This window comes from Aspergillus pseudodeflectus (genome assembly GCF_044049435.1).
Source record: "Aspergillus pseudodeflectus strain CBS 756.74 chromosome Unknown BJX68scaffold_3, whole genome shotgun sequence".
NCBI lineage: Eukaryota > Fungi > Ascomycota > Eurotiomycetes > Eurotiales > Aspergillaceae > Aspergillus > Aspergillus pseudodeflectus.
The window spans coordinates 1,419,887-1,445,204 of NW_027263779.1; the positions used below are offsets into that span (position 1 = coordinate 1,419,887).

Here is a 25,318-nt window from a genome sequence, read left to right on the forward strand (position 1 = left end):
CCTGAATGGATTGCAGTGGCGTGCAAGGCATTCTTGGTGGGAGGGGGTAGATGGCTTCCTGCCTTTCCTTTGGTCACCTTCTCGATGTTTTAGGTGGTCTATTGAAAAGTGATACTATTGAAGCGCATCTCTAATGTCTCTAATATCTCATTTATCACCTAATGCGACAACCCTTCCCCACCTTTTGGTCGGCGAGACATTAGTCAATCACAGAGCAGGCTCGGTTATCTCTGATGTTCGGCTGCAATTGGTTATAGAGGGAACACTCAACGCACAACTACAGCGTCACTCGAGGAGAAGACTGGTCAGTGTCAAATTACAAGAGTAGAGTTGGAGATAATTACTCGTTGCTACGTTGAAGCTCATACCGCGTCGTATTACATATCAATTGAGCGTCGAAGTCATGCTCACTAAAGTTATGTAGCCACATCATTTCCCATCGTTTCCTACTCTTCCTCACTTCCTTTCCCCTGACCGACATACCACACTCTGACATTCCCATATCCTAATAGATATACCGGAAGCTACACCACATACGTTAGTACTCGAGTCATAACCAGACAAACCAAGATAATTCAAAAAATTGGTGCGTAACATACTTCAAATTCTCCCGATCCGTCAGATCCAAAAACGCCGTTGCGCCCAAATCCCTTCCCTCGAGTCCACCTTCCATGGCACTCTGGATCTTATCGCGCTTTTTGTTCTCCCAGCGGAGGAGAAGACCCAGTGCGCTGATAAGCACGGCTTCTACTAAGTGGCTGACGATCATGGACCAGATTCCGAGGGAGTAGGTTGGTCTGTCAGAGAGACATTGGGGTTAGTATATGTGGGTCAGGTGTAGGAAGGGCACAGGGTGAAATGTACTTCTGGCTCTCCTTGTAGAAAAATGGGCCTGCGATGTTTCCTGTGCAGTAGCCCAGGAAAAGCACGGCGTTTGTGACGACCTTTTTTGTGTGTCCTAAGTGTCATTTGTATCAGTCTTGTACTTTAGCGTACTTCACGCTCGGATGAAAAGGCAGCTTACCGGCAGTGTTAGCAATCTGCATACTCAGAATCAAGACGAAAGCTGCGTTATACGGGCCCGTGAGGTAGTAGCAGATCAACCGCCCGACCTTTTGGTCCGTCGGGACGAACCGCAGGCCGAATGCTCCGGCTATATTGGGGATTAGGAAGAGGAGGACGAAGACGCAGCGGCGGTTCTCGAACCGGTCGTTTAGGTAGACACAGACGAGAATTGAAATGGCAATCAAGACGCCATAAGGGATCTGATTTTGATCCTGGTTAGCTTATTGACAGGGGAAGTACTTCTGGAGAGAAAAATGCAAGAGTTGACCAGATGTATAGGATTCGAACATGCCTGTAGAAGAGTCGTCACAAGAGTCGAGAAACCGAAGCCTTTGATAATAATAGTGCCGAAGTTCGAAATACCACCATTTGGCAGGTTGCAGACGCAGCCCAAAACAAAGAAAAAGTAGAGCTTGTAGTCCATAAATGCTTCAACGACCTGCGCCGGCTTGAGATGCTTGTTCTCAATACCAGTTTGGTTCTCCCTCAGCCTCTCCACGGCGATCCTCCGCTCGCGGGGCGTAAGGCCAGGAGCATTAACAGGGGAGTCGGGAAGGAAGATGAACATGACGATACCCCAGGAAGAGCAAAGGGCGCCACTTCAAGATGTTAATTGATGAAGAGTAAGTAGATGAGATAGACAGCTTACATCACGATAAACTCATACTTCCACGAGGGAAGCGCACCCTTGATATGTCCAATGCCGTATCCGAGAAGTCCGCCGAGTGCAATTCCGAGTCCGTTAGCTGTGTACCACAGACCCATTCGCACCGGTTGCTCACGACGTGTATACCACATACTAGTGATGAGCATAAATGCAGGGTCGGCACAGGCTTCTGCGGCTCCACCTAGGGCTCGGAGGACGGCGAGAGTCGTAAAGTTGTGGCATGCGGCTTGGATCATGAGGAAGACGCCCCTAGTTCTTTAGTAGGGTTCATTGAGTAGGTCGGTCAATCTTACCACATGAAGATGTTGATCCCGAGGTATTTTCCTGTAGATTATTAGTATGAGACTTTTGGACGCAATGGTATTAGTACCAATTGGAAACCGTTGCAACATGAGGTTGGTAGGCTATCAGACGTCAGCACCATTCATCTCCATCTCTGGTCTCTACAAGCACATACCACTGCCCAAGCCAGGAAACCAAAGTAAAAGATACTACTAAGCCAGCTATACTGCGTGCCGTGAAGCTCCAAGTCGTCAATAATCCCGAAGATGGCAGCATAACTCAGCGTCGTCTACACAGCCAGTCAGCCTGCAACTCACCCGAAGAAAGAATAGAAGCAGCACATGACATACCTTGTCGATATAGAAGAATGCATAGCAAACAGCCAGATATGGCAAAATCATAAAATCAATCTTCCACAGCACCCTCCTCGCTTCAGCAGGGTCAATTTCCTCATGCAGCTCGTCCGGGTTACTGAAGAGCGCCATGGCGGTGTCGCCCTCCCTCCCGGGAGTGAATGTCGGCTTTACTGGGGCATCTTCGTCATGATTTGCGGTTGGAGTGTTGTTATCCTTTGTGATGTCGGAGCCGCCAAGCGACTGGATTCGAGATGACAGGCCCATGTTGCTTCACGAGGTTTCAATTCCAGCAGGGGAAAGGTTGTGTCCAGACAATTCAGTCCGAACACGAAAAGTGCGGAGTAGGACACGGAGATTTATACAGCTCCATGGAGCCAGTTGGAGTAACAAGAATAAGGTTGCACATGGTCACGGCTGCGGGTCAACATCGGACATCATCGCGATCAGTCAATATCCGAAGTAGCCTGTATGTCCCCGTATCACTATCACTTTCTCCAACAGGGACTCGGCCAAGGGTCGAGCACTCTTGCTCGATTGGTAATCGCCTCGGATCGACGTCGGGGGATGGAAGAAGCTCTCCACACGTCCCTCTGGGCGCATCCACAGCGGAGGTGCGGAATGGGGCTGTTTGTGGGGAGATCAGTTCAGTGAACAAGAGTAGCTCACCCCCGTCTGCGGAGCGTGGGGGTTAAGGAAGCTTAGAGTCGGTACAAGACATATCTGCGAGGCTTTATCGTGGCTTCAGCCACAGAGGAAGCAAAGCTTCGGTTGAGAGTCTTAGGATTGACAAAGAGTGTGCTCTTGGGTGTGGCCTCAGATCGGAGTAAAGCCGATCAGATGCTCAGAGAAGAGGTTGATAGGTGGAATAAAGAGAGTAAAAGATGGTGTGAGGAGGAGAATGTAACAAAGAGGAAGAGAGCTGCATCGAATGGTGGGGGTGCCCTAAGCAGCCTCAATGATTGGTTTGTGTTCGTGGGGGTGCTTCGACCTTGGAACATCCACCCTCGTTGCGGGGGAGAATCTGGGGTCTCAGCTTACCCAAAAAACAAATCCAGAAATTACATCCACTCTTGCTACCATGAGGAGCTACTAATATAACCTCGCCGGTGCCGTAAGCTTGAGTGAGTCGGCTGGTGAGGTTGCCAACTGTCCGCTATCATCGATTCGAGTGATAGGATAAATACTTTGCGGGAGAACCGACTAGGACAGTGCTCATTGAGCCACTGTATATTTGGTGACGGAGGTAAGACCTCGTCGGGATATAGCGAGCCTTTCCAAAACCAGTTGAGAAACAGATAGCCATCGAGTCGATGCTACGATACCCACCAATATTATTGATTGAATGGAATTTCGTCCATGGTCTCATATGGCAGTCAGTACAATGCTTGTGCTGATATTTGAATAAGGTAAAGAGATAGCCGAATTAACACAAATCAAAGAGAACATTTGCCTCGAGAATTATCAGAGTGCGGGCATACAAGCATCACAAAACTCAGAGGCTTGCTGTGAGTGATGGGCCGCTCCCCTCGATATCGACGCAATAATGATACAACCATCCGCATCCTTCTCGATAGTACAACGCTTAAGAAGACGTCAAAAACAAGAAGGTGAAAAGAAAAAACATACAACAGGAGGGATTCGCATGTGGTCACCCACCATACTACTAACCTACCGGCGTGTGGCTTAAGTACGGCTGAGCGGACGGGAAGCCCTGTTCTCCACACCCTGTGGTCGTATGTAGTAGAAAATCCTTTGAAATGGTTTATATAGAAAAAGGGCGCAATGACCTTCCACAGATGGAGCGCTGAGGGTACTCTTAAATACCAGTCCGCTGCAGCTCAAAGGATAACCTCATTCGAATTGATCTCGCGGGAAGTGTAAGAGACAGGTCACATAGAACAATCCCTCAGACGAACCATAGAGATGCCAACGTCGACGCCAATGTAGCCACAATGCAAGCGCGGGGCCAAGCGGAGGGTGGCTCCAACATGGATGGTCTAGTTGATGTGGCAGCGAGGCGCTTCCAGGTGGCTGCATTGACTCCGTTTCTTTTTGCAGGAAATTCTGTGATTTGCTTGCTCAAGCAGCGGTGAGGAGGCTTTTCTATAATATTTTCGCATTATCTATGGAGCTTGTAATATCCACTTGGGGAGACGTGAATCTATTTATCAGTTGGCCAGGATGGATCGTTTGTGAAGTTTCCGCAGGGGTCGGGTATTGTTTTGAATCCCGAAATGAGGTTAACTTTGGGGTTTAAAGGGCCCGATTCTTAGAACTGACGTTTCCTCACTCAAAAAAGTGAAGGAGAAGCGGTGCCAAGGTAATTCCAAGACTGGAGGCTGTTTTGTTGGCATTCGGGCTGGCTTGCTTTTGAGACCTTGCAAGGCTTATGCGACCTCTGCTCTACAGTCTACACCCATTGGAGGTTTCGCAGCGAGCTAAATGTAAGCCCTGTAAGCGAATATCGTTTCTCATCTAATCTATCGTCATCGTCTCATCTCTATCGGTTTATCGTGTATGGTTTATCGTCTAGATATCGCAGCCAATCGAATCAATCGCGGAAGGAAATCGGAAGCAGTATGATCTCGGCGGGATAGTATCGTTTACGGAGCGCAGTAGCCACCGTCAACAACCAAATCCGCACCTGTCGTGTAGCTCGATGCATCCGAGGCTAGATAGAGGTATGCGCCCTTGAGCTCCTCCGCGCGGCCCTCGCGGCCCATGGGAATCTTGTCGCGCCAGATATTCTTTGTCTCTGTGGGGACAAAGTTGGAGATTTCAGTTGCAATGTAGCCTGGCGAGACAGTATTGGCGCGCGCGAACTTGACCCATTCAATGGCGAGGGATTTGCCTGGATCGTTCGTTAGAGCTAAAGGATGGAATTGTCGGTGGCTTCTGAGAAGGGTGACGTACAGAGATGGATAACGCCCGACTTGGCAGCGTTATAGGCAGCCTGCAATTGCGGGAAGTTGACAATATGTCCGCTCATCGAAGCGGTAGCGACGAAGCTGCCGTATGTAAAGTTCTCGAGCGGGTTTCCATTTAGATCGACGCCCTCCTCCTTTTGCTTGCGCCAGTAGTGAGCTGCGTATTTGGCACAGTAATATGTGCCGTTAAGGTCAATGTCAACGACGTCGGAGTAGTGGGCTAGTGGTCCGTCAACCGAGGGGCCCTGTGTCCATGGAATACCGGCGTTGGCGATAAAGACATCCAGCCGACCACTGAAATCTTTCACGCTCTGGTCGACAGCCTGCTTGACAGCTTCGGCGTCTGTGATGTCGACTTGATATGCCTTGGCTGGGAGGCATTAATATCGCTAGTACTATTATTAAAATGCGATGAACTCACCCTGCACGCCGTATTTAGCGGCAATCTCTTGTGCGCGCTCAGGAGCGCCTGTGTTGGTGTTGTACCATAGCGCAACATTGGCTCCAGCTTCAGCTAGCCCATTTGCCACTGCAAGACCGATACCAGCACCAGCACCAGTCACAATGGCCGTCTTGCCCTTGAGAGAGAACATGGAGAGCAGACTGGGGTGTGCGGGGGGCTCAGTGTTGCCATGGACAAAGTGTCCGGCTGTGTCGATGGGAAGGCCAGCCATTGTGATTTATAGGAGTATATGGAGCAGAGAATATAGAACAAGGGGCCAAAATTGAGAGGTGTGAAGGATGTGAAATCAGGCCGACCAGGTCTTTTTATATACCAGGCAGCTGTCCAAAATCGCCCTGTCTCTGGAGCGCACGTTGACAACCTCTATCGGATCTGTCTCTGCTCAAGTCCCACCGGGCTGACAAGCCCGATGGTGATAGGTATACGAGCGATCATCACGCCGTATTTTCCCAAATCGAGGTGGACGTGGATCCATTCTCCAACGAGCCCGAGAAGAGGCTTGGGGTCGAGGATGACGCGATGCGGCCGCGAGTTGAGGCAAATGGGCCAGCAGGCTGCAGTCTGTGCGGCAGGGGTTGCATCCTGCCAGGTCCAATGATGCAACACTTTCTTCTCTTTTAAGCGTCTCTCACGTTCAAGGTGTCTTCCTCCCTTCTTCTTCCGAAGGATTGCAGATGATCACTTCGTTTCGTAACCTCCACTGTTCAATTGTCTTGCTCGTCATGTAACGTGGGGTTAGCAGTGGGCCGCGTCTTTTCGCGGCCTGACCTGTGCACCGGAACCCGAGCTTTCGAGGCTCTGGAGGCGCGAAAGAATACACAGTACAACACTATGCTCTTGAAAACAAATTCAGCAAAGTATACTGATGCCTTGCGTCACTGTTTGTGCGATGGAATAACAACAATGATGCTGACAGGGTGAAATTACACACGAGTCTAGTCATCCCTAATTCCGAATGGGGATACCAGTGCTGAGATCTCTCTGGTCAGCCATGCCACCCCCTCACAAGTGTCCTTCCCGGATACTGAGTCAGCGGACTATCGACAAGAAGCAGGCCAGGCTTGCTGGACTATGTTATTTGAGAAATCAGGTTCGGCATCAGTCGAATGACTTTCAAGGGATGGATAACCATATCTGCATTCCTCACGCCTTAGGGGGCAATGCGGGCACATTCCTCTGCCATTTCGACAACAAACGCCATCGCCCACCCTGACATGGCCTCGCTTCACTTCCGATGCTTGTGCACGTCTCTCATCCCTATGCCTACATCTGCCGGAGGTCACAGCATACGGCACGCCTCGAACCTGACGGGTCGGCTTGACGAGAGACGCGGAACCGAAGCACAACCGACATCTTGAGATACCTATTGATACGCCCAAGACTCAAGTCAGTCGGCGCGGCGCGGCAACATGATCGCTTTGACGACCGCGGTTGCGATAGCAGTCACCTGCTCGGTCATCTTTATGGTTTCGGCTGTGGTAATCACGATTATTTGGATCAAGATTCGACAGGAGAGGAGATCACTTGCACTGATCAAGGCAAGGCAAGGGCCATATGCTCATGGACTGCAGAACTTTCCTGCCGAAACATTGACGGAGCTGTCGCGTGAGGAAGGTTCTGCGCTGAGACAGTATGGACAGCTTCCGTACGGTAGACCTACAGAATGGGGTCTTTTATCCTCGAGAGAAAGCCTAGCCCAGACTTCAGACGATAAAACGCCAATTGAGCTACTGAAAAAGCGCAGTCTCTCTATTAAGCGCTCCTTATCGTCTCTATCCAGAGGGCATTCCAAGAAGAACTTGACGGGTCCGGGTTCCCTGACAACGCTGACAGAAGCTTCCGAAGGGCCATACTCCCAAGCATCCCCTTCTAGGGAGGACTTGATTGTTTCGGCAGTTGATGGAATTATGGAACTACCAACGGAAACAACACCGAGACAGACGCCAGAACGGGAGGATGAACAGCTCAGTGCAGACAATACTATTCGTCCCGTCTCTGGAGCGTGGCCATTGCTCCAGCAGAGAGAACGCTCTAGTGCTCTGTTTCCAGTGTTTGAAGATCACTACGAAGCTTTCGATCCATCCGGTGCCCGAGTTCGAGGCGGCAGCATCACTTCTCAAACCGCGGGCATTGCGCCTGATCAACCCGTCCCGCCCCCACCATGCGCATATCCTCCAAACCGCTTTCGCCTATCGAAGAACGACTCTGTCCGATTTTCTTCCGTGAGCCTCGAAACGGCAGATAGCTCGATTTTAGACGATAGTAGAAGGACGTCTGCAAATGTCGACAGCAGTCTCGCCTCGCCTGCATTACCACCGTGCCCTACATTCGCCCCATTCAGCGCGAACGACGTGGGAAAAGAATGCAATCGCAGGAGCCTTACAGCCAATGCGGCCCCCTTTATCTTCCCCGCCAATTCACCTGCGCGCAAGGGCCAAAAGATCGAAACTGAGCGTGTCTCTCCCCGCCGCAGCCTGACTGCTTGCAGCCCTACACGGGCATCCGAAAGAGTCAGCCCAACACCAAGGCGAAGCGAGTCTCTATCAGCCAAACAGTCCAGAGACGAGCCCAAGCCCCATCTTGACATGGACCATATTCCACCTTTGAACACAACCGGCCGCAATACCGCCCTACTTCCGCATTTCAGTCAGATGCAGCGCCATTCCATGCACAGTAGCCCGCGGAGGGATAATGACCCCTTCTACACTGGGACAGGCTCATCGCATAGTCTGACTTACAACCCGCACGCTCCTGGACGGAGGGCCAGCAGTTTTCAACCTCAGGACACGACGCCTCACAGGTCAAACAGCCACCCCAAGCCGCCGCTAGCATCTGCCTTGAAAGGGAGCGGCCATCGAAAAGGCCATAGGCGCCAGAACTGTGTGCGGATCTCAATTCACCCCCCAATAACATTTGCCGGGCCTGCATTCTCCCCCATGGTCGAAGAACCAGAGGAAGTCGAAGAAATAGACATCCGCCGCTCGGAGATATCAGACATTTCAGGCTCAAACGTCTCGCGCAACTCCAGCGTCTCAGCGATGTCCACTACAAATCGCAACAGCGTCCAGGATGACCGCCCCATTTCCCGAATAATAGAAGGTCCTGTAGGCGCTACATTAGAGTCAACCGGTAGCCCTGTGAAAAAAAGAAGACAATCGCAGCCCGAGTCAGCCTCGACCTCCAAGTCTCCCTCCGTGCCAGCCACGGCAACAGTGACAGTAACAGAAAAAGCCCTCCCCGGAATTCTTACCAGCCTCCCAACAACAACCGACAAAGACAGTCTTTCGCACACCCCATCTCCAGAGCGAAACCCGCCCGTCTGGAAAGTCTCATATCAAAACTCACCAACGCAGCTCGAGAACTCGCCTGTCCCCGGAAGTCCCCGCCGCTCTGCGGTAATGGGACCGCGCAGCCAGCCGGGGAAGCCAGCGCGGAATAGCTATCAATCTCTCATTCCGTCTGACGATGGTAAACCGCTGCCGTCGCAGCCACAGAGCCAAGCTTCATCAACTGCCGGTCCACCACGCAATCACAGTATCAAAGAATCCTTTCGAAGCCCATCAACACAATACTCCTTGCGCCGCGCAAAGAGCGAAGCACGAGAACAAACACAACAAACTCCACCACGCAACCAAACCAGAAAGCGAGCGAGCCATAACACTCTCTCCAGCGCGAGTACGAGTACTACTATAACAAGCACACAGCCTAATCCTCAAACCCAGAGCCAGGGTCAGAGTCAGAGTCAAACCCGAAAAACCCCAGGAACCCAGGTCAGCGCCGTAGTCCCCATCTGGGAAGACCGCGCCCAGAAGCAGTCCCAATCTCAACCTGCATCGGCGTCTGTGCCGCGCCGCTCAACCGTCTCGCTCGTCTATGACCCGCCTGTTTTGAATCCAGTTTCCACCGGTACTGGTGCCGGAACAGGAAGAGGAACCGGGAATGAAAATGGGAATCAGAACGGCGAGGCATCCCCGCGGGGTAACCAGGCCGATCGCATGGCGCGCATGTCGAGCTATCGGAACTCAAGGCAGGGGTACTCCACACCGGCAAAGAAGACGGTTGGGTTGGGTATTGGGGCTGGGGCTGGGGCTGCGACGCCGGGGAGTTTGTATGATGGGGAGGGCTTCTTGAAGGAGTGAGTTGATTGGTAAGATGAAATGTGGGATATAAACCTGGTGTGTATTTTGTGGATGGGGTTGTTGGTTGGATAATTGTCAGTGGTTTAGCGGCGTTATTTCAATGCCATTTGTTGATATTCCCCGGGTTAGGTTAGTTGTATGGTCGACATAGGTAGTAATTGAGGAGATATCCAAGCATTCATATGGTCTATTCGTGTCACGACCAACAGGACAATCGCCTCAACTTTTCTCTTTTAGTCTGCATCTCGATATCATAAAAAAGGAGGTGAGTTAATCAGTCCTCCTCCACTTCGTTTCATCACCATCATCTGCGCCCTCTCCATCACCCTCCCCTTCATCAGCCCCCTCTTCTCGTCCCCGAACAGTTCCCGCCCCAGGCCCCAACCCCGGCAACGTCGGGGCGTCCCCACCTCCTATCCAATTTCCCTCCTCGTCAAAGAACTCATGCATATTATCCGCCGTAATCCACCCCGAGCTCCCATCAACGGGAGGCGGTAGCCCACCGTCTTCAGCGCTCCCGGGGAAGACCAGCCCCGAGGCAAATGCGCCGCCTTCTTCATCTTCCTCCTCGGCGGGGTCCGGGTGCAGGTTCGAGCAGGCGGAGACGGCGGCGTAGAGTTTTTGAATCTCGGTTTCGGTTTCGGCCTCGGGCTCTGGTGCGCTTTCGCCTTGTGGTTCGGTGCTAGGTGCTGTTGGTTGTGTTGGTGGGACGAGTGTCACTTCGAGGCTCTCTTCTTCATCCGAGACCTGGGGGTATGAGGCGCTAGGTGGTTTTGTGATGTGCATGTAGAGTCCCTGGACTTCGGAAGAGTGTTCGGATCCGGCTTGTTGGGAGGGGAGTTTCAGGCGCTGGATTGCGTGCAGCGAGATGGAGGGGTACGGGATTGAGAGGCCGCTTGAGGTTGAGGAGTTGTAGAGGAGGAATTTACTATATCGCGTTAGTATCCATTTTTATTGACTTTGCTTGTAGATTGATATAAAGTATGGCGAAGGGGCACCAGGCAGAACATACTCAGACGTAACCCAAACATCGACTCCCTCGATCAGAATCTCCTTCTCGTCCGCATCCGCATCGCTGGATTCCAGATGTGTCCCATTCGCCGCTGTCCCTGCGCCTGCACCTGGCTCGCAAAGGGCATTCAAGGCCGGTGTAGCGAGCACATCGCGCTCAAGGGCAACGAGGCTACAGCGTGAGGCATGGTAGTGCAGGATTGCGGGACCGGAGTGAAAGGACTCCGGGGTGCGCGATTGATGCACGGAGAGCGGGGTGAAAGACGAGGTGTCTGGGGCGGAGGTTAGGGGTTCCATTGTGGCTTTTTCTGTTTATTTTGTTGTGGGATGGAGATGGGAGGAGGTTGCGGAGCGGAAAACTTGAGCTGCAGTTTTACGTTCCTGGAGCTTGGGCGAGAGCGGAGATCGAGGCCGGGCGGAGCCACTTTTCTACTTCACAGCAGGCCAGATCTTCAGTGGAAACTTGAAATGGATTCATAATAGGTAATAAGATAGGTATCACTATAGTAGACGTAAGGTCATCCTTGTGGGTTTATGTACCGGTTCACATCTGAGAGCTTAGGGCTGCACAGGAGCTTGAAAAGCGAAGCTCCTCTCTTGCGCATCATCGACTAGCTATTTACTGTGAATTTTCGAGAATGAGCGCACGGCACAGGAATTGGCCTAGCTCTCTGCCCCTCGCGGCACTTGCAGCGATTCAACGATGCTGCTACCGAGAGCATTTGTAATATCATAGCTCGATCATTTCACGTCAAGGCCTCCAAACGCCCTATCAAGTTCCTCGCCCTCGTTTCGTGGAGCCATTGACGGCAGCTCTGCAGCAGCCGCATCAGGAGCAGCACTGTCTAGTAAGCTTTGACTCGGTTGACTCTGTGACAGTCGATTCGACGGCGCATTACTTGGCTGCAGGAGCTTCTCATCGCGATCCAACCAGCCGGGCGCAACGCGGCGTTTCTCTGCCAGATCGCGAGCAGTTATCGACTCTTGCCATTCCTTGATCGCTTTATCTGCTTCGGTTTTTGTCTTGCTCAGATGCTGCTCGAGAGCTCTGCACGAGGCGAGTATGTCCTCGGGTGATGCAGCATGCTCGCCGCTCGACGATATGACGTAGCGCGGTTTAGCATCTGGATTACTCGGGTCGACAATCACGGAGGGAGGAAGGGTTGATGGGACGGATTTGTATGTATAAGGGAGGGTGACTGCGGTGGGTAGGTTGATGAACGGGGAGACGGTTAATGGAACTTGTGCGAGGAGTGGATGGGGGCCTGCTCAGGTTAGGTCGGGGAAGCGGGGTGGTTGGTCGGGGTACGCACGGTAAGACTCGTACATCATGCTGAGTTGAGAAGATTACTGAGAGGATTAGGGGGATTGATAAAGCGATGGAGATCAGTAGATTGTGATGAGGGGTGACGGCCGACGGGTTTGGTTGACCAGTAAAGTACCCTACGGGAGAGGAGCCGCAGATGAGGACACAAGATGAGGGTATCCAAGAAATGGTAGAGATTAAAATAGAATCAGGGTCTATAAGAGACGGCTGTAATTAGTGTACCTAGAAATGCCGTTTCGACTCCAACTCATCCCAGTTCTGCCTGGGATTGCTGGGGTCGCTAAATAAGGCCTTAGGCTGGCCCTTCGTCAGTCGTTCTCAGCTCGTACGTTGATCTTTTCAGCTTCTCGTCACTTCCCCATCACGCAAATTTCTTCCCTTTTCCCCTCCCGGCCAGCCACACACTCTGTCTCACCCAACTTTACCTCGAGCAGAACATGGTTCCTGGGCCTCCCCTCGCGTGACAAGCATTACAAACAGCTCTTGTTCCTGGCCCGAGCTCTCTGAGTCGTGTGTTCGAAATTCCGCCGCGCTTAACCCCACCACCGCCAACGCCAGCAATCGCCTCCGCGCAGCTTCTCCTCCCCCTTTTCCGTCCCCTCTTCTTCCCTCTTGGCCCGTCGTCTTGCCTCGATTCATTCACGAGGGCTCTAGGTTTTGCGGTCTGATCTGGTTTGATCTTCTCACCATTGCTCAAGATGGACCGAAACATCGCACGGGCCGTGACCGATAAGAAGCCGGTTCCGGAGATCGACTTCACCCTGCATGTTATGGAGGATGGCACCCAAGTGTCCACCCTCGAGCGTGTTGTCAAAGGTGCGTCGCCCTGAACCCCGTTTCTTGTTTGGTTTACGCTAATTGATTGTTCCCAGAGGTGCAAGCGCCTGCCTTGACTACACCAACGGACGAGCAGTTCTGGTCTCCTGAAGACCCATCGAAGCCGAACTTGACCTTTTTGAAACAACACTTTTATCGGGAGGGTCGCCTGACCGAAGATCAGGCCCTATGGATTATACAGGCCGGTACCCAGATCCTGAAAGCGGAACCTAATCTGCTGGAGATGGATGCGCCTATCACAGTGTGCGGTGATGTTCACGGTCAATATTACGATCTAATGAAGCTGTTCGAAGTGGGCGGAGACCCTTCGGAGACACGGTATCTGTTTTTGGGTGATTATGTTGATCGCGGTTATTTCAGTATAGAGGTGAGTGGTTCCTGTCTGTCGCATGAAACTATCTGACTTTATAGTGTGTTCTCTACCTTTGGGCTCTCAAAATATGGTACCCCAATTCCCTTTGGCTGCTGCGAGGAAACCACGAATGTCGACATTTGACCGACTACTTCACGTTCAAACTAGAATGTAAGCACAAATATAGCGAACGTATCTACGAGGCTGCCATCGAATCGTTCTGCGCGTTACCGTTGGCGGCGGTCATGAACAAGCAATTCCTCTGCATTCACGGAGGTCTGAGCCCTGAATTGCATACATTAGAAGACATCAAGTCGGTGAGTACATCAAACCGGTCTTTCGAAACACAATGCTAATCCACGCAGATTGATCGTTTCAGAGAACCCCCGACTCATGGTCTCATGTGCGATATCCTCTGGGCTGACCCGCTGGAAGATTTCGGCCAAGAAAAGACTGGTGACTACTTTATCCACAACAGTGTTCGAGGATGCTCGTACTTTTTCTCCTACCCTGCCGCCTGTGCTTTCCTCGAAAAGAACAACCTACTCTCCGTCATCCGAGCACACGAAGCTCAGGATGCTGGATACCGCATGTACCGCAAGACGCGGACTACGGGCTTCCCCAGTGTCATGACAATCTTCAGTGCTCCCAACTACCTCGACGTCTATAACAACAAGGCCGCGGTTCTAAAGTACGAAAACAACGTCATGAATATTCGACAATTCAACTGCACCCCTCACCCTTACTGGCTTCCAAACTTTATGGATGTGTTCACCTGGTCCCTCCCGTTCGTGGGTGAGAAGATTACCGACATGCTTATTGCCATCCTCAACACGTGCTCTAAGGAGGAGCTCGAGGACGAGACGCCCACTTCCATCTCACCCTCTGAACCTTCTCCGCCAGTGCCGATGGACACCGACAGCACCGAGTTCAAGCGACGAGCCATCAAGAACAAGATTCTTGCCATTGGTCGGTTGTCTCGCGTCTTCCAGGTGCTGCGCGAGGAATCTGAGCGAGTTACTGAGCTTAAGACTGCGGCGGGAGGCCGTCTTCCCGCTGGTACTCTGATGCTGGGCGCCGAGGGTATCAAGCAGGCTATCACCAACTTTGAGGATGCGCGCAAGGTTGACTTGCAGAACGAACGTCTTCCGCCAACTCACGATGAGGTGGTCCGGAAAAGTGAAGAAGATAGGCGAATTGCCCTTGACCGTGCTCAACAAGAGGCCGATAACGACACCGGCCTTGCCACAGTCGCAAGACGGATCAGCATGTGAGTCTTTCACACTTCAAGTCTTGACAGCAAACTCTAACAAAGCTACCTAGGTCGTCTGGTTCAGGCAGACGTCGGCATCGGGACTCCGCCTCTCGCGACTCTCGAGAATTATAATGACCTCCACCCCGACTTAATGCAAGCCTTCCCTGCATGCCTGTATGGCATCAAGGCTCTCTCTCGATCGTTGTAGTCTGATGACTCTGGACCTGTATAGAAACGTCCAGTTCCCGGGACAAAAATTGCAATCTATGTATTGTGGAATTGCATTACAACCCTTCCACCTTGCGCTTTTCTTTGTCGGATGAGATACACGAACCTGTACTTGATATTTTTACTGAGGATGCAAGCTCGGGAGGCCCCATTGTATGTCCTGCACAGAAGCACCAACGTCTGCGACGCTGGCACTATGAGTTGATGAATCATATTACGAATATTTCTATATACTTCCCACTGTAACTATTTGAATTGTAGAATCACCCGCATCTATACTGTCTGGCCCGCCGCTCCCGCGCCAAGACCCACGGTGCTCCAACTTCGTCCGATCAAGATGATCAAGATCCGTCATCCTAACCAAACTCCCAACCTCACCACCACCCATCGTCTTTGTCAATGCCTCTCAAACTCCGTGGCTCGCTCCCCAAGAGCCTGCCACACGCGGGAGACTCAAGTACGAAACGAATACCACATTGCCCATCCTGCGCCGTCTCCGTCACCCAACACCGAACCCTCCTCACGCGTCGAGCTCTCTCCTCTCCACGAACCCGGACGCAATCCCAGTCCCAATTGCGAATCCAATCGCGTATACCGCGCCTCGATGTGTCTCTCCAACCCCTTTCAAACACAAACACAACCCACAAATCCAACTACTCGACCTCTCCCTCAACAGCACACACAGCCCGCCATGTCCCTCCTCGATTACGCGAGCTGTACGAATCGCTCGCGCGGATTCAGGCCATTGCGCCGGAACAAGTGAATCTCAGTCGAGTTCAACTTGCCCTTAGGGGGCTAGAGACGGAGGAGCCGCTTATTCGGGTTGCGGGTAGGTTGAGCCTTTCTTTTTTTTTTGTTTACTTAGATAATTCGTCTTTTCTTGCCTTGATAGTTGTTGGTTAGGTATGAACATGGGACTGACTTGAGATGACTTTAGTTCTGGGATTGAACGATGTTGCGTCGGCGAGGAAGCTCGTGCGGCTTTTACTGGCTGATCCGCTAAAGGGGAGGGAGGATTGGGAGGATATGTTGGATAACGTTTCGGGAGAGAATGGGGATGATGAGCTGGAGAGAGGGCTGTTGATTCGGTACACTACTCTTTCCCAGTCTATCAATATTGTTTCGTTTGTTTTGGGCTAACCAGTGCAGATACGGAGAGGTATCGGAGAGCATATCGAACCACCTCGTGCCTACGATCTCGGTTCCGTCGCCAATTCTGAAGAAGGGGAATATCGAGATATTGGTTACGAGTCTCGGTGCGGGAGCAGACATTTCGGGTGCCAATGCCGGTGCGCAGCTTACGGCGGATACGTTCCTTGTTCCCACCGTGACGATCCAGACGTCGCATACGGGTCGGCATAATATGGTGCGCTACCCCGTGCACAGGAGCATTGTATGCGCCGAAGGAGTCGATGGGTTACTTGCTTACTGCGGGTTAATCGCCCAAGCGGATCTAGGAAAGGAAGCCAGTTCGGTCTACGCGGCTGTCGAGGTGGGGGTTTCTGGGCCTCGTCTAAACAATGATCGGATTGCGTTTGTGGATATAAACAAGGCGGAGGAGGCGCTGGCCAAGTTTCGCGAATCTGTGCAGAACGCGATACTTTACGAGCGCGGGTGGACTGGTAGTGGAGTTCAGCCGATTGTGGACTGGTTATCGTCTCCGCGAGGTGAGGAGGGATCTTTGGATCCGTCCTTGAAGTCGCTGATAACATCTCTGGTTGACTCTGCGGAGCAGGGCGTGGTGAAGGAGGAGAACAGGAGAGTGCAGCAGGTTGAGGAGGGTTCTGTTGCTGAAGAGGTCCGAGAAGGCTTGGATAGGACTGTCTCTACATGGGCTGAGAACGCACATACGGAACTACGTGGCTCCCTTGAGGAAGGGTTCGCCACGAAAAAGTGGCGCGGTCTAGCATGGTGGAAACTGTTCTGGAGAGTTGACGATGTCGGCATGATCACGTCCGAGATATTGGAGAAGAAGTACCTGCGCGGCGCTGAGAATGCGGTGATCTGGACCGCGGGTCAACTCGATCAAGCCGGCTTGCGAGTATACGAGAAAGAAGAGACGGTCGCCGACCCTACTCGTGCAGATAGCTTGGCCAACGCCAGCAGTGGGAAGGTCGCCGTAGCTATCGTGGAGCAGGCCCCGAAAGAGGAGCAAGTGCCGTGGCCCACGCAAATCTCGAAAAGCCGCGCGCGCCTCCTCGAGAGCACAGTGCCATCGCTCCAGGCTTTGGCACAGCGATTAGTGCTCTTCAGCCTGTCCACGACCTCGCTGACCTCGGCTCTATCAGTCCTAACCTATGTCTCACTCCCAGCGTCCTCGATATACGAAACTTGCACCATCGCGGCCGCCGGCCTCATCTATTCCTTGCGCCGGCAGCAGCGGAAGTGGGATGTCGCGCGAACGTTCTGGGAAGAAGAGGTGCGCGAGCAAGGCCGCGCCGCCCTCCTCGAGACGGAAGAGCAGCTTCGCACAACTGTGCGAGATGGCGGGAAGAGCCAGGTCGACGTAACCGCGCACGAAGCCCGCAAAGCCATCACAGATGCCCGGGAAGCGCTCGGCAATGTACACTAGCTCTAACATGAACTGTATCATATCTCCTCACTTCCTTGCTTCCTCCCCACGCCGTAGCTCTAGACCCGTATACCGCTCAAGAGAGCTCCACACTCCCCTCGGGGACGCCCTGCCAACTGCGCAACCTCCTCCCAAAGAATCGCATAATAGGAAGCATCTCATCCCGACTCCGGGGCATGGTATCCCCGCGCCTCGAATACCGATGTACCTCCACAAACTCAAAAACATCCTTCGTCCTCTTCACCGCAGAGTCCGTGACAATATCCGAGTCCCGCCCTGAAACCAACAGCACCGGCGTCCGACTCTTCCCCTTCCCGCCAGTACTCTTCCCAGCCAAAGAAAGTGGATACGCTGCACCGATGGAAATCACTCCGCCTAGTTCTCCAGTTCCTCCATCAGTAGCAGACGAACCTTCAGGTATCAATTCCTGCGCAACAACCAACCCACTCATCCCGCCCTGCCCGAACCCCAGGACCATAATCTCGCGCAGCTGGTATCCACACTTCTCCAGTAACACCTTTTTGATAATATCCTCAACCAGGAACCTTTTCACCGTATTGAACCCCGCATCCATATCAAGCGCCCCCGTCCGCGAATCAAAGTTTACGTCGTCGCCCCAGTGAAAGCCTGGGATGTCGAGCGGGAGCGGGTTCGGAGCTTGGAGTGTGAGGATCGTGGTTTCAGGGAGGCGGAGAGATTTGGCGAGGTTTGTGAAAGGCGCGTGACTGTCGCCGAGGCCGTGTAGGAGAAGCAGGATGTTTGGGGGTGTTCTGTTGTTTGATTGAGGTGGTGGTGGGGTGAGGGTGAGCGTTAGAGAGGAAGGAAAGTCGGATTCTTGAGGCGTGCGGGTTGGCATATTGAGTTGCTTGATTCGTGTCGACCTTATTATAGATGAATAGTAGTAAATAGGTAGTTGATTGGATGGGTGGTGTCTTGAAAGAGTGGTTGTCGTTGAGAATATCTCAATTGTGGAGCTGGAGGGAGCTTAAGACAGCCCAGGCTAGTAATACTATGAAAGTGCCGATCCGGTGCAGTGGTACTCCGTATCTAGGTACGTACTGGTATGTACTGGTAATTGTGTTACACTTGTTACACTAACAAAATTACCATACTATCACCATGTACGAGACTAGGATAAAAAATGCTTCCTTACCCAATCCCCGTATCATTCAAGGGATATTGCATGTTTGGGTTTCGAACTTCTGTCGGTGAGGAGGGATCCTGGGGAAAACTCGGAATGGTCATTGAGTTGCAGTTCCTATAGCTTGTTGCCAGGCCCACAACTGCGGTTCATCTATCGAAATATACCTCCAACTTAAACCCAATCTTTTGCCTGGAACAAAACGAATTTCACAAACATTCCGTCCACCTGACTACAAGTGTAAGCTTTGAGTGGGACAAAGCCTCGATTGATGATCATGTTGATTGATTGCGTAGAATAGAATACACAAGGTATGTCTATTATTCCTACTGAGTCGTTCAGCTTGCTAACTTCAAAGTAATCATTTATAGACCATCACCTACTCAATCCATTCTGTTATCATGGTCGAACTGAGTGACCTTCCCGCTGAGTTGCTGCGTCTCGTGGCGAGTCATATTGATGATCATTTTCAATCTCTTAAACAGTTGCGCCTGGCAAGCCACAGCCTATCTGCCGCTGCCACTCCAAGTCTTTTCCAGCGCCATTACGTATCACTGAGTCGCGAACCTCGAGTGATGGGGAAGATCCTGGCCAACGACTTGCTACGGGAATGCGTCCAGCAGCTCACCATTGAAGTACAGGGAATCTCACGATCTGACTATCCGAGCGTAAGTCTAATTACTCGGTGTACTTGGTCTCCGTGCGCAAGTGGCCAAGTAATGAAGCGCGATTGGCGCTTCCCAGGATGTTCAAAGATTTGATTAAACAATTGAAAGGGTTTCCCAACATTCGAGATATTGGTATCATGTTGCAGCCAGCACCTGCTATGCTCATTGGAACAAGCACGCACCAACTAGACCAACTTTCTTCCGCACAAACACAATGAAACTCATTCTAGGTACCTTGAGCTCATTAAAGATGTCATTATATCAGCCTTTTGAAGACTTCTATTACGAAGACCGCATACTCGAGGAGCACCTGATTCAGACCATGAGCAACTTGCCCGAGCTTCATCTGGCTGTTAGGACTGAGGCTCTCGAAATCGACCTGTTGCAGGGCCCCACGGAGGTAATGTTCCAGCTCCATGCTTAAATCGTGACATACATAGTGTGTGTGCTGATGTCTGTACAGTTAATTCTTCAGAGGTACGCAAAAGTCGCGTCTATCATGCTCAAACCTGCCGTATCAACTCTTCCATACTCGTTTTAGAAGGGGATCATTATTTCGGCTTTTTTACCGAAGCTGGACCTACCTCATTTGCCGCAACTCCAGATATTGTTGCTAGAAAGATATTGCTTTGGGCACGACTCTCATCTCATGGCTTCTTGCTCACGGAGGGACTTTGCTTGAACTCCATATCCTTGATTGCGTCATTGTCTTAGAGGTACATATGCAAGAAGAACATCAGCCACTTTGCTCTGTTCCACTAGAGGAGATGGTGAGAAACAGGAGCTATACAACTTTTAGCGAAGATGATCCTTCTGAAGGAGAGCTGTGGACGAACTGTTGCGCATACACGTACAAGAAGCGATGGAGGGTCTATTTTGTCGCTATGCCACGGTTGCGATGCTTCGGCCTCGGAGGGGAAAATGTACAATAGGACTCACCTGAGTATGAAGAAGAGGCGAACAAGGCGTGTTCATATGCTAATTTCACACCGGATGAGACTGGGAACGTAAGTGAAGTGTCTTTGTATCATGAAAGACGGCTATTATCCCGCCAGGATAACCGGGACGCGGATGCCTTACGTGGGCTGTTACGCCATATTGGGCAGAAAGCTGCTGCCATAAGAGACCCAGAATCCGAGATATAGAGACTATTTTCTCTATTCGACATCGAGTAAAGAATGCAGATAATCAGAACCTACTCGTCATGAACTAGTCAGCATCGCAGACCACGCGCGGCTTCAGTTCCCCGTAGTCAAACTCGGTCAACTACTTGAGTATATGATATTACTCCCTACTGGTATTTTCATAGTCCCTCAGTGCCATCTGGCTGACCATATGTTGCAATTTACTTTAATGATGCGTTGCGTCGATTTGAGTAGATTAACAATCGTATGCTGGAGAGCGGTAGCATTATAATTAATACTTTAGGAGCAAGTGTGTATACCATCTTATCTCAGAAATATTCATAGATAATATAAACGCTCACGTATTCGTGGTCGGCAGTTCCTACGACGTTTGCTATCCTGATGTCAGCTAAGCGGGCAGACTATAAATCGACCAAACACTGCAAGGCTGAAAGGTGGACGCTGGCTTTGTCGCCGAAAACAAAATTTGGAGTCACATAGAAGACGAACCTAAAAACACAAAGGCCAGGCTCACGAGCCAATGAAAGGACAGGAAGAGAGCGTTATTGTTGGGGGGTAATCGAAGGTAACTATAGTCGTGATTTGCGCCACCGGTCCCGAGAGGTGGAAAGTCTTCGCAGCGGCTGCGGACCCAGTCAAATTTCCTCTCTACACTTATCCTCATCATCACGTCTTCTCTCCCAGGTCACTCTCTAACAACATCGCGTCTTTTTCTTGCATTGGGACTTTGATCCAGAGATCGAGACCAGTGAAAGTTTTCTGTATCTATTCTCCACTTTGTACACTTCGTCTTGCATCCCTTCCTCTTCGCCCTTTTCCCCTGTCTGTCATCAACAACACTCTGCCTCGCCAGACACTCCATGGAGATCCTCTACGCGCCCCCAACGGCAATAGTCTGATCGACCTCTAATCCTTTCTTCTCGAATTCGGTCTTCTTGCTTTCCAGGACTCAATTCCTGTCTTGCTTTGACCCGGTCGAGGGTGGCCGAGCGTCCTTCTACATCCGGAACCAGCCTTAAATTACTACTTGCACTAGTAGTCCAGAGTCAGAGTCACCCGCTTTTTTACTACTTCATGCTTCTTACTCTTATCCTCCCCAGTCGTCGATCAACACATCCATCGCATTCCATCTCCGACTCTTTCACCACGCCTTTTTTTCTTGTATTCTTGTCGCTCCTCTGTCGCTTCTCTATTCTCTTCGTGTAGGTACGTCTTTTCTCTCTTTTTCGTCCTCGGTCTACCCGGTTCTCTTTCTCTTTCCTCCATCTGGTTCTCCAGCAGCACATACTGCCTGCACCATGCTTTTTTCCTCTTTTCTTTTTCCTGTCTTCCCTTGATCTTGTCGTTATTTCCGTTTTCATCTCTCCTTCCTCCTTGCATCTGCCTATAATTCACTCGCTCGGACAGAGGCATGGAAACGTACCGCCAATTGTCTGCTGCCCATTCATGCCAACCTGTCGCTCCTCATACTTTTCTCCTGCCTGCAGCGCCCTGTCCTCTCTGAAATAGCCGCCAAGCGCTTGTACTCCTGCCACTAAATCCTGTTCACTGTCCATGGAGAACACTGTTTTCTTTGTTACTTTATCGTCCTTTCTATTCCTCTGTCTTTTCTTCCTATTGTCTCTTACTATCTTCTATTTCACTTCCCTCAAAACCCTTATTGCCAACACTTCTGCCCACTCCACTGCGCCGTTCTCCATAGCCGTCGCATTCAGTGCCAATCCGGCACGAGTTTTTCTACATTCTTACAGCATCATCGAAACATCATAAACCTGACAACAACTCAAGGGAAAAGTGATGGCAGGAGTCAAGCGAAGGCTTGATGCTGCCCATGGCTCAGCCACTCCATCTACCAATAACACGTCCGCTGCTCATAATACACTCAGAGGTAAGTCTTTTTCTCCACGCACATTTGCGGCAACTGATTTCTTGTAGAACCTGCTAGCAACGACTCTTCCAACACTCGTGTGACTCGAAATTTACGTTCGAGCCGAGATGCGCGTGCTAGTCAAAACGAGAATGCTAAGAATGCCAACGCTACTGCTAGCGCTGGCACTGGCAATCAAAATAGCGGCGCCACTCATAATACTGCCAACAAGCGCAGTAACAATCGGCCATCGCGCATCATCACGCTCAAGTATGCGCCTGCTAAAGTCAATATCTTTAGCGATGTTGGCCGCGCAACGCCTGCGTCCGCGTCCACTAGCACTCGTGAAACGCGGAATAGTCGAGCACGGGCTGCCGCTTCTGCGACTTCCGCGCTTCCTGCGGCTCAGGTCAACTCATCTCACTTTGATGGTACACCCTCCATCTCTGGGGTTCCCGAGACACCGCGAGCTAAGCGCGTCAAACGGGGCTCAGTCGCCGAAGAGACGCCTCGAACCACAAGGCAGTCTGCAAGACTCAAAGGCCATGGGGATTCCCTCACCGAAAATGGAGTCACCGAAACCCCCGTGGCGTCTAAACTAGAAGCAAGCCCTTTGAACATCGCCTCGAACACGAGAACGAGGAATCGAAACAGACATGCCGTAGATGCTGTGGCCAACGATAGCCACACATCGGCACCTGTCGTCAGATCGCCACCGCCCGATGATGGAACTCCAGAATCCATAGAGGCGCCCAAGTCGGGAGATATAGAATCGTCCCACGTGACAGACCCCAGCTCGATAGGCGATGAATCACCTAAGGGTACCGTGTCTTCCGACAGAAAGGACGAATACACAATTCCCGATGTCGAAACTGAGCCAAAGCCGACATCAACCAGGTCTAGCCCGCTCCTATCGCGAAAACGCAAATCTCCAGAAACAGATGACCGTGATGTTATCATGTCTACCACCAGCTCGCCAAGCAAGAAGCCAAAGGGAGAGGATGCTGCACTAGACCGCGCATCTGAACCAGTGCTTCAAAATGGTATCGAGCACAAATTGGACGAGACATCGTTTGCAACCAATAGCGCTGCAAACTCGAGAGCAGACGAAGGCTCTCGACAGATCACGGAAGAGGCCGAGGATTCCACAACGCCAGACAATGCTACAGAGTCAACGGTTGCCAAAGCAACACGTGGCGGACGTAGCCGAGGCCGAGGCCGGGGGGCGCGGAGCAGAACTTCTGCGCGGTTTGGCGTGACGAGACGAGGGCGTGGTGGTACCCGTGCTGTTCGCTCCGGGCGCACTGGCCGTCACATTGACCGATCGAGCGATATAGAGTTTGAACGCTCGCCTTCTCCAAGTGCCGCGACCCAAAAGCTGAGAGACCGCCAGCGCGAACTGGACAAAGCCTTTAGAAGAGTAGCGGCAGCTCAGCGACTAGCTTTGGCTGTACTCGCGACGCAGTCTGAGAAACGGCTTGCTCGTGACAAGAACGCGCACAAGGCTGTTCCTGAGCACGAGGAAATCAGTTTAGTTCTGAAGGCCCAATTGCACGAAAAGCAAGATATCCTACGACGAGAGTACGATCTTAAAGTCGCACAGGAGCACAGAATCTTTCAAGCCAACAAAGAGGCTATCGAGGATCGATATCGGGTAAGAATTTCTTTTGGCTTACTAGTTAGTAATCTAATATCTTGACTTGCTAACAAGCTTTGCAGGCAACGGCTCGTTACATTCAAGATGAGCATCTCCTTGCAAGTCACGGAGACTACATGACATTCATCGAAGGGCGCCGTGCGGCTGAAGATGACGAGCATACCGAGGTTTGTGCTGTAGCTTTCTGCGGTTGACGTGATCATAGCTAACGCATTCATTTCAGACGGATGGGTCGGAAACAGAAAACGAACGAGGACGCAGGCGTCCTGTACGCCGAGAAATCATCAGGGGGTTTGTCTCTTCCTGTGTTCGTGACCCTGCCGGCGCGGCCGCGTATGAACGCGCTGCTTTCGGCTGGGATGACTTTGTGCAGAGAGCCAAACTGGGTGATGATATTGATCCGCAGATGAAGGAGATGCGAGAAGTCGGTCCATTTGCTGGGCTCTCCGGGGACGAGATCATCAAGATGTTGTTGGAAGCTACAGGAATCGTTGAAGTACGAGAGGGCGTTCCTGTAAAGGAGTATCATCCTCCACCGCTTGTCGAGGCACGTCCCACGGCGCTGACAGCCCTGGCTGATATCGCGGCTGAGCAACAGCCCCGGCCTCTCCACTCACAGCCTACGCCGCGGCTCTCGGCGCATCGTGCTATTCTCCCCCAACCCCCTCAGCCACCACCAATACACCACGCACACCCAGAACCCCGGCCGTTTGTGCTACCACCACCAACTCCTCGGGGCCAGCCCCGACGGCTCCTCCCTGCAGGACAGCAGATTCCGCCGATCAACGAGTCGCTTGGCCTTCCTGACCCGTTCTCGCCCCGCGGCGGGCCTCCGCAACTACCCCCTCCGCCAGGCTCCAACTTCCGGCCGCCGCCTCTACCACCACCATATATGCCCGGCCACCATCATCCAAGTCTATATTATCAGCAGACTCCGCATCGACCTCCATATTAAGTTGTATTTGACTCGCATTTTTGTACTATATCTGATTGGATGTTTGGAAATTCTGGGTTTAGCAGGCACGGCGGAGTTGGGTAGGCTAGCTGTATTGTACTACATAATGAACATATCGCATCATCTGCTGAACAAGCTACTTCTCCCGTCGTCAGGATGGCTCAGGATGAGTCACTGCAGTGCGACTTGCGCTGTGACTCTAGACTCCGCCCGCATCGCTTCCGCCACACCGCCCACCAGGCTAGACCCCTTTCGGATCTTTTTTATTTTTTGCGCCTCGCTGGGCCTGCCCCGTCGACTACTCTATATTTACCTGTGTCGCGCTCTGTGTTTGCTCGATCACAGAGAAATCCTCATCTTCCTCACCTGTACAAGCTTGATACCCTCTCACTCTTTCTCCCACC

At 51.8% G+C, this 25,318-nt stretch overlaps 9 protein-coding genes across 9 annotated transcripts; 4 read left to right on the forward strand and 5 right to left on the reverse strand.

Moving 5' to 3' along the window:
- Positions 1 to 371: 371 nt before the first annotated feature.
- On the reverse strand, positions 372 to 3,261 carry BJX68DRAFT_118170 (putative MFS allantoate transporter). Its single transcript, XM_071036063.1, has 10 exons — positions 2,365 to 3,261; positions 2,190 to 2,303; positions 2,103 to 2,136; positions 2,026 to 2,056; positions 1,715 to 1,981; positions 1,358 to 1,664; positions 1,025 to 1,265; positions 865 to 958; positions 600 to 797; positions 372 to 524 (listed from the first exon to the last, which is right to left on the reverse strand). The coding sequence occupies exons 1-10, from the start codon at positions 2,632 to 2,634 to the stop codon at positions 506 to 508; spliced, it is 1,575 nt and encodes a 524-aa protein (XP_070904650.1). The 5' UTR covers positions 2,635 to 3,261; the 3' UTR covers positions 372 to 505.
- A 1,225-nt stretch (positions 3,262 to 4,486) lies between these two features.
- On the reverse strand, positions 4,487 to 6,352 carry BJX68DRAFT_226738 (putative carbonyl reductase). The gene is made up of 3 exons (XM_071038564.1): positions 5,719 to 6,352; positions 5,284 to 5,667; positions 4,487 to 5,221 (listed from the first exon to the last, which is right to left on the reverse strand). The coding sequence occupies exons 1-3, from the start codon at positions 5,969 to 5,971 to the stop codon at positions 4,974 to 4,976; spliced, it is 885 nt and encodes a 294-aa protein (XP_070904651.1). The 5' UTR covers positions 5,972 to 6,352; the 3' UTR covers positions 4,487 to 4,973.
- A 699-nt stretch (positions 6,353 to 7,051) lies between these two features.
- Positions 7,052 to 10,242, forward strand: BJX68DRAFT_276904 (uncharacterized protein). Its single transcript, XM_071048217.1, has one exon. It carries the CDS (start codon positions 7,170 to 7,172, stop codon positions 9,897 to 9,899), a length of 2,730 nt encoding a protein of 909 aa, XP_070904652.1. The 5' UTR covers positions 7,052 to 7,169; the 3' UTR covers positions 9,900 to 10,242.
- BJX68DRAFT_262140 (Voldacs domain-containing protein) lies at positions 10,170 to 11,207 on the reverse strand (the record flags this gene model as incomplete). The annotated part of the gene is made up of 2 exons (XM_071044373.1): positions 10,170 to 10,827; positions 10,912 to 11,207. 2 exons carry the CDS (start codon positions 11,205 to 11,207, stop codon positions 10,170 to 10,172), a joined length of 954 nt encoding a protein of 317 aa, XP_070904653.1.
- Positions 11,208 to 11,524: 317 nt separating this feature from the next.
- On the reverse strand, positions 11,525 to 12,450 carry BJX68DRAFT_118245 (uncharacterized protein). Its single transcript, XM_071036064.1, has 2 exons — positions 12,224 to 12,450; positions 11,525 to 12,175 (listed from the first exon to the last, which is right to left on the reverse strand). Exons 1-2 carry the CDS (start codon positions 12,240 to 12,242, stop codon positions 11,652 to 11,654), a joined length of 543 nt encoding a protein of 180 aa, XP_070904654.1. The 5' UTR covers positions 12,243 to 12,450; the 3' UTR covers positions 11,525 to 11,651.
- Positions 12,451 to 12,935: 485 nt separating this feature from the next.
- Positions 12,936 to 14,700, forward strand: BJX68DRAFT_262142 (serine/threonine-protein phosphatase 2B catalytic subunit; the record flags this gene model as incomplete). The annotated part of the gene is made up of 4 exons (XM_071044374.1): positions 12,936 to 13,053; positions 13,110 to 13,441; positions 13,486 to 13,743; positions 13,792 to 14,700. The coding sequence occupies 4 exons, from the start codon at positions 12,936 to 12,938 to the stop codon at positions 14,698 to 14,700; spliced, it is 1,617 nt and encodes a 538-aa protein (XP_070904655.1).
- Positions 14,701 to 15,268: 568 nt separating this feature from the next.
- Positions 15,269 to 17,519, forward strand: BJX68DRAFT_118253 (uncharacterized protein). Its single transcript, XM_071036066.1, has 3 exons — positions 15,269 to 15,738; positions 15,847 to 15,997; positions 16,059 to 17,519. Exons 1-3 carry the CDS (start codon positions 15,309 to 15,311, stop codon positions 17,479 to 17,481), a joined length of 2,004 nt encoding a protein of 667 aa, XP_070904656.1. The 5' UTR covers positions 15,269 to 15,308; the 3' UTR covers positions 17,482 to 17,519.
- On the reverse strand, positions 17,520 to 18,440 carry BJX68DRAFT_118250 (alpha/beta hydrolase). The gene has a single exon (XM_071036065.1). It carries the CDS (start codon positions 18,335 to 18,337, stop codon positions 17,558 to 17,560), a length of 780 nt encoding a protein of 259 aa, XP_070904657.1. The 5' UTR covers positions 18,338 to 18,440; the 3' UTR covers positions 17,520 to 17,557.
- A 3,600-nt stretch (positions 18,441 to 22,040) lies between these two features.
- On the forward strand, positions 22,041 to 25,000 carry BJX68DRAFT_118282 (uncharacterized protein). Its single transcript, XM_071036067.1, has 4 exons — positions 22,041 to 22,323; positions 22,371 to 23,956; positions 24,022 to 24,126; positions 24,183 to 25,000. The coding sequence occupies exons 1-4, from the start codon at positions 22,233 to 22,235 to the stop codon at positions 24,912 to 24,914; spliced, it is 2,514 nt and encodes an 837-aa protein (XP_070904658.1). The 5' UTR covers positions 22,041 to 22,232; the 3' UTR covers positions 24,915 to 25,000.
- Positions 25,001 to 25,318: the final 318 nt, after the last annotated feature.

Bases quoted from the DNA above. Each gene is read 5' to 3' on its own strand.
- BJX68DRAFT_118170 (XM_071036063.1), bottom strand. From the start codon at position 2,634: ATGGGCCTGTCATCTCGAATCCAGTCGCTTGGCGGCTCCGACATCACA. The intron at 1,982-2,025 runs GTAAGATTGACC...CTAAAGAACTAG, and splicing joins GGGATCAACATCTTCATGTG to GGGCGTCTTCCTCATGATCC. The intron at 1,266-1,357 runs GCATGTTCGAAT...GATCAAAATCAG, and splicing joins TTGTGACGACTCTTCTACAG to ATCCCTTATGGCGTCTTGAT.
- BJX68DRAFT_118250 (XM_071036065.1), bottom strand. From the start codon at position 18,337: ATGCCAACCCGCACGCCTCAAGAATCCGACTTTCCTTCCTCTCTAACG.
- BJX68DRAFT_226738 (XM_071038564.1), bottom strand. From the start codon at position 5,971: ATGGCTGGCCTTCCCATCGACACAGCCGGACACTTTGTCCATGGCAAC. The intron at 5,668-5,718 runs GTGAGTTCATCG...AATGCCTCCCAG, and splicing joins CGCTAAATACGGCGTGCAGG to CCAAGGCATATCAAGTCGAC. The intron at 5,222-5,283 runs GTACGTCACCCT...CGAACGATCCAG, and splicing joins GTCGGGCGTTATCCATCTCT to GCAAATCCCTCGCCATTGAA.
- BJX68DRAFT_118253 (XM_071036066.1), top strand. From the start codon at position 15,309: ATGCCTCTCAAACTCCGTGGCTCGCTCCCCAAGAGCCTGCCACACGCG. The intron at 15,739-15,846 runs GTAGGTTGAGCC...AGATGACTTTAG, and splicing joins GCCGCTTATTCGGGTTGCGG to TTCTGGGATTGAACGATGTT. The intron at 15,998-16,058 runs GTACACTACTCT...TAACCAGTGCAG, and splicing joins GAGAGAGGGCTGTTGATTCG to ATACGGAGAGGTATCGGAGA.
- BJX68DRAFT_118282 (XM_071036067.1), top strand. From the start codon at position 22,233: ATGGCAGGAGTCAAGCGAAGGCTTGATGCTGCCCATGGCTCAGCCACT. The intron at 22,324-22,370 runs GTAAGTCTTTTT...GATTTCTTGTAG, and splicing joins TGCTCATAATACACTCAGAG to AACCTGCTAGCAACGACTCT. The intron at 24,127-24,182 runs GTTTGTGCTGTA...CATTCATTTCAG, and splicing joins AAGATGACGAGCATACCGAG to ACGGATGGGTCGGAAACAGA.
- BJX68DRAFT_276904 (XM_071048217.1), top strand. From the start codon at position 7,170: ATGATCGCTTTGACGACCGCGGTTGCGATAGCAGTCACCTGCTCGGTC.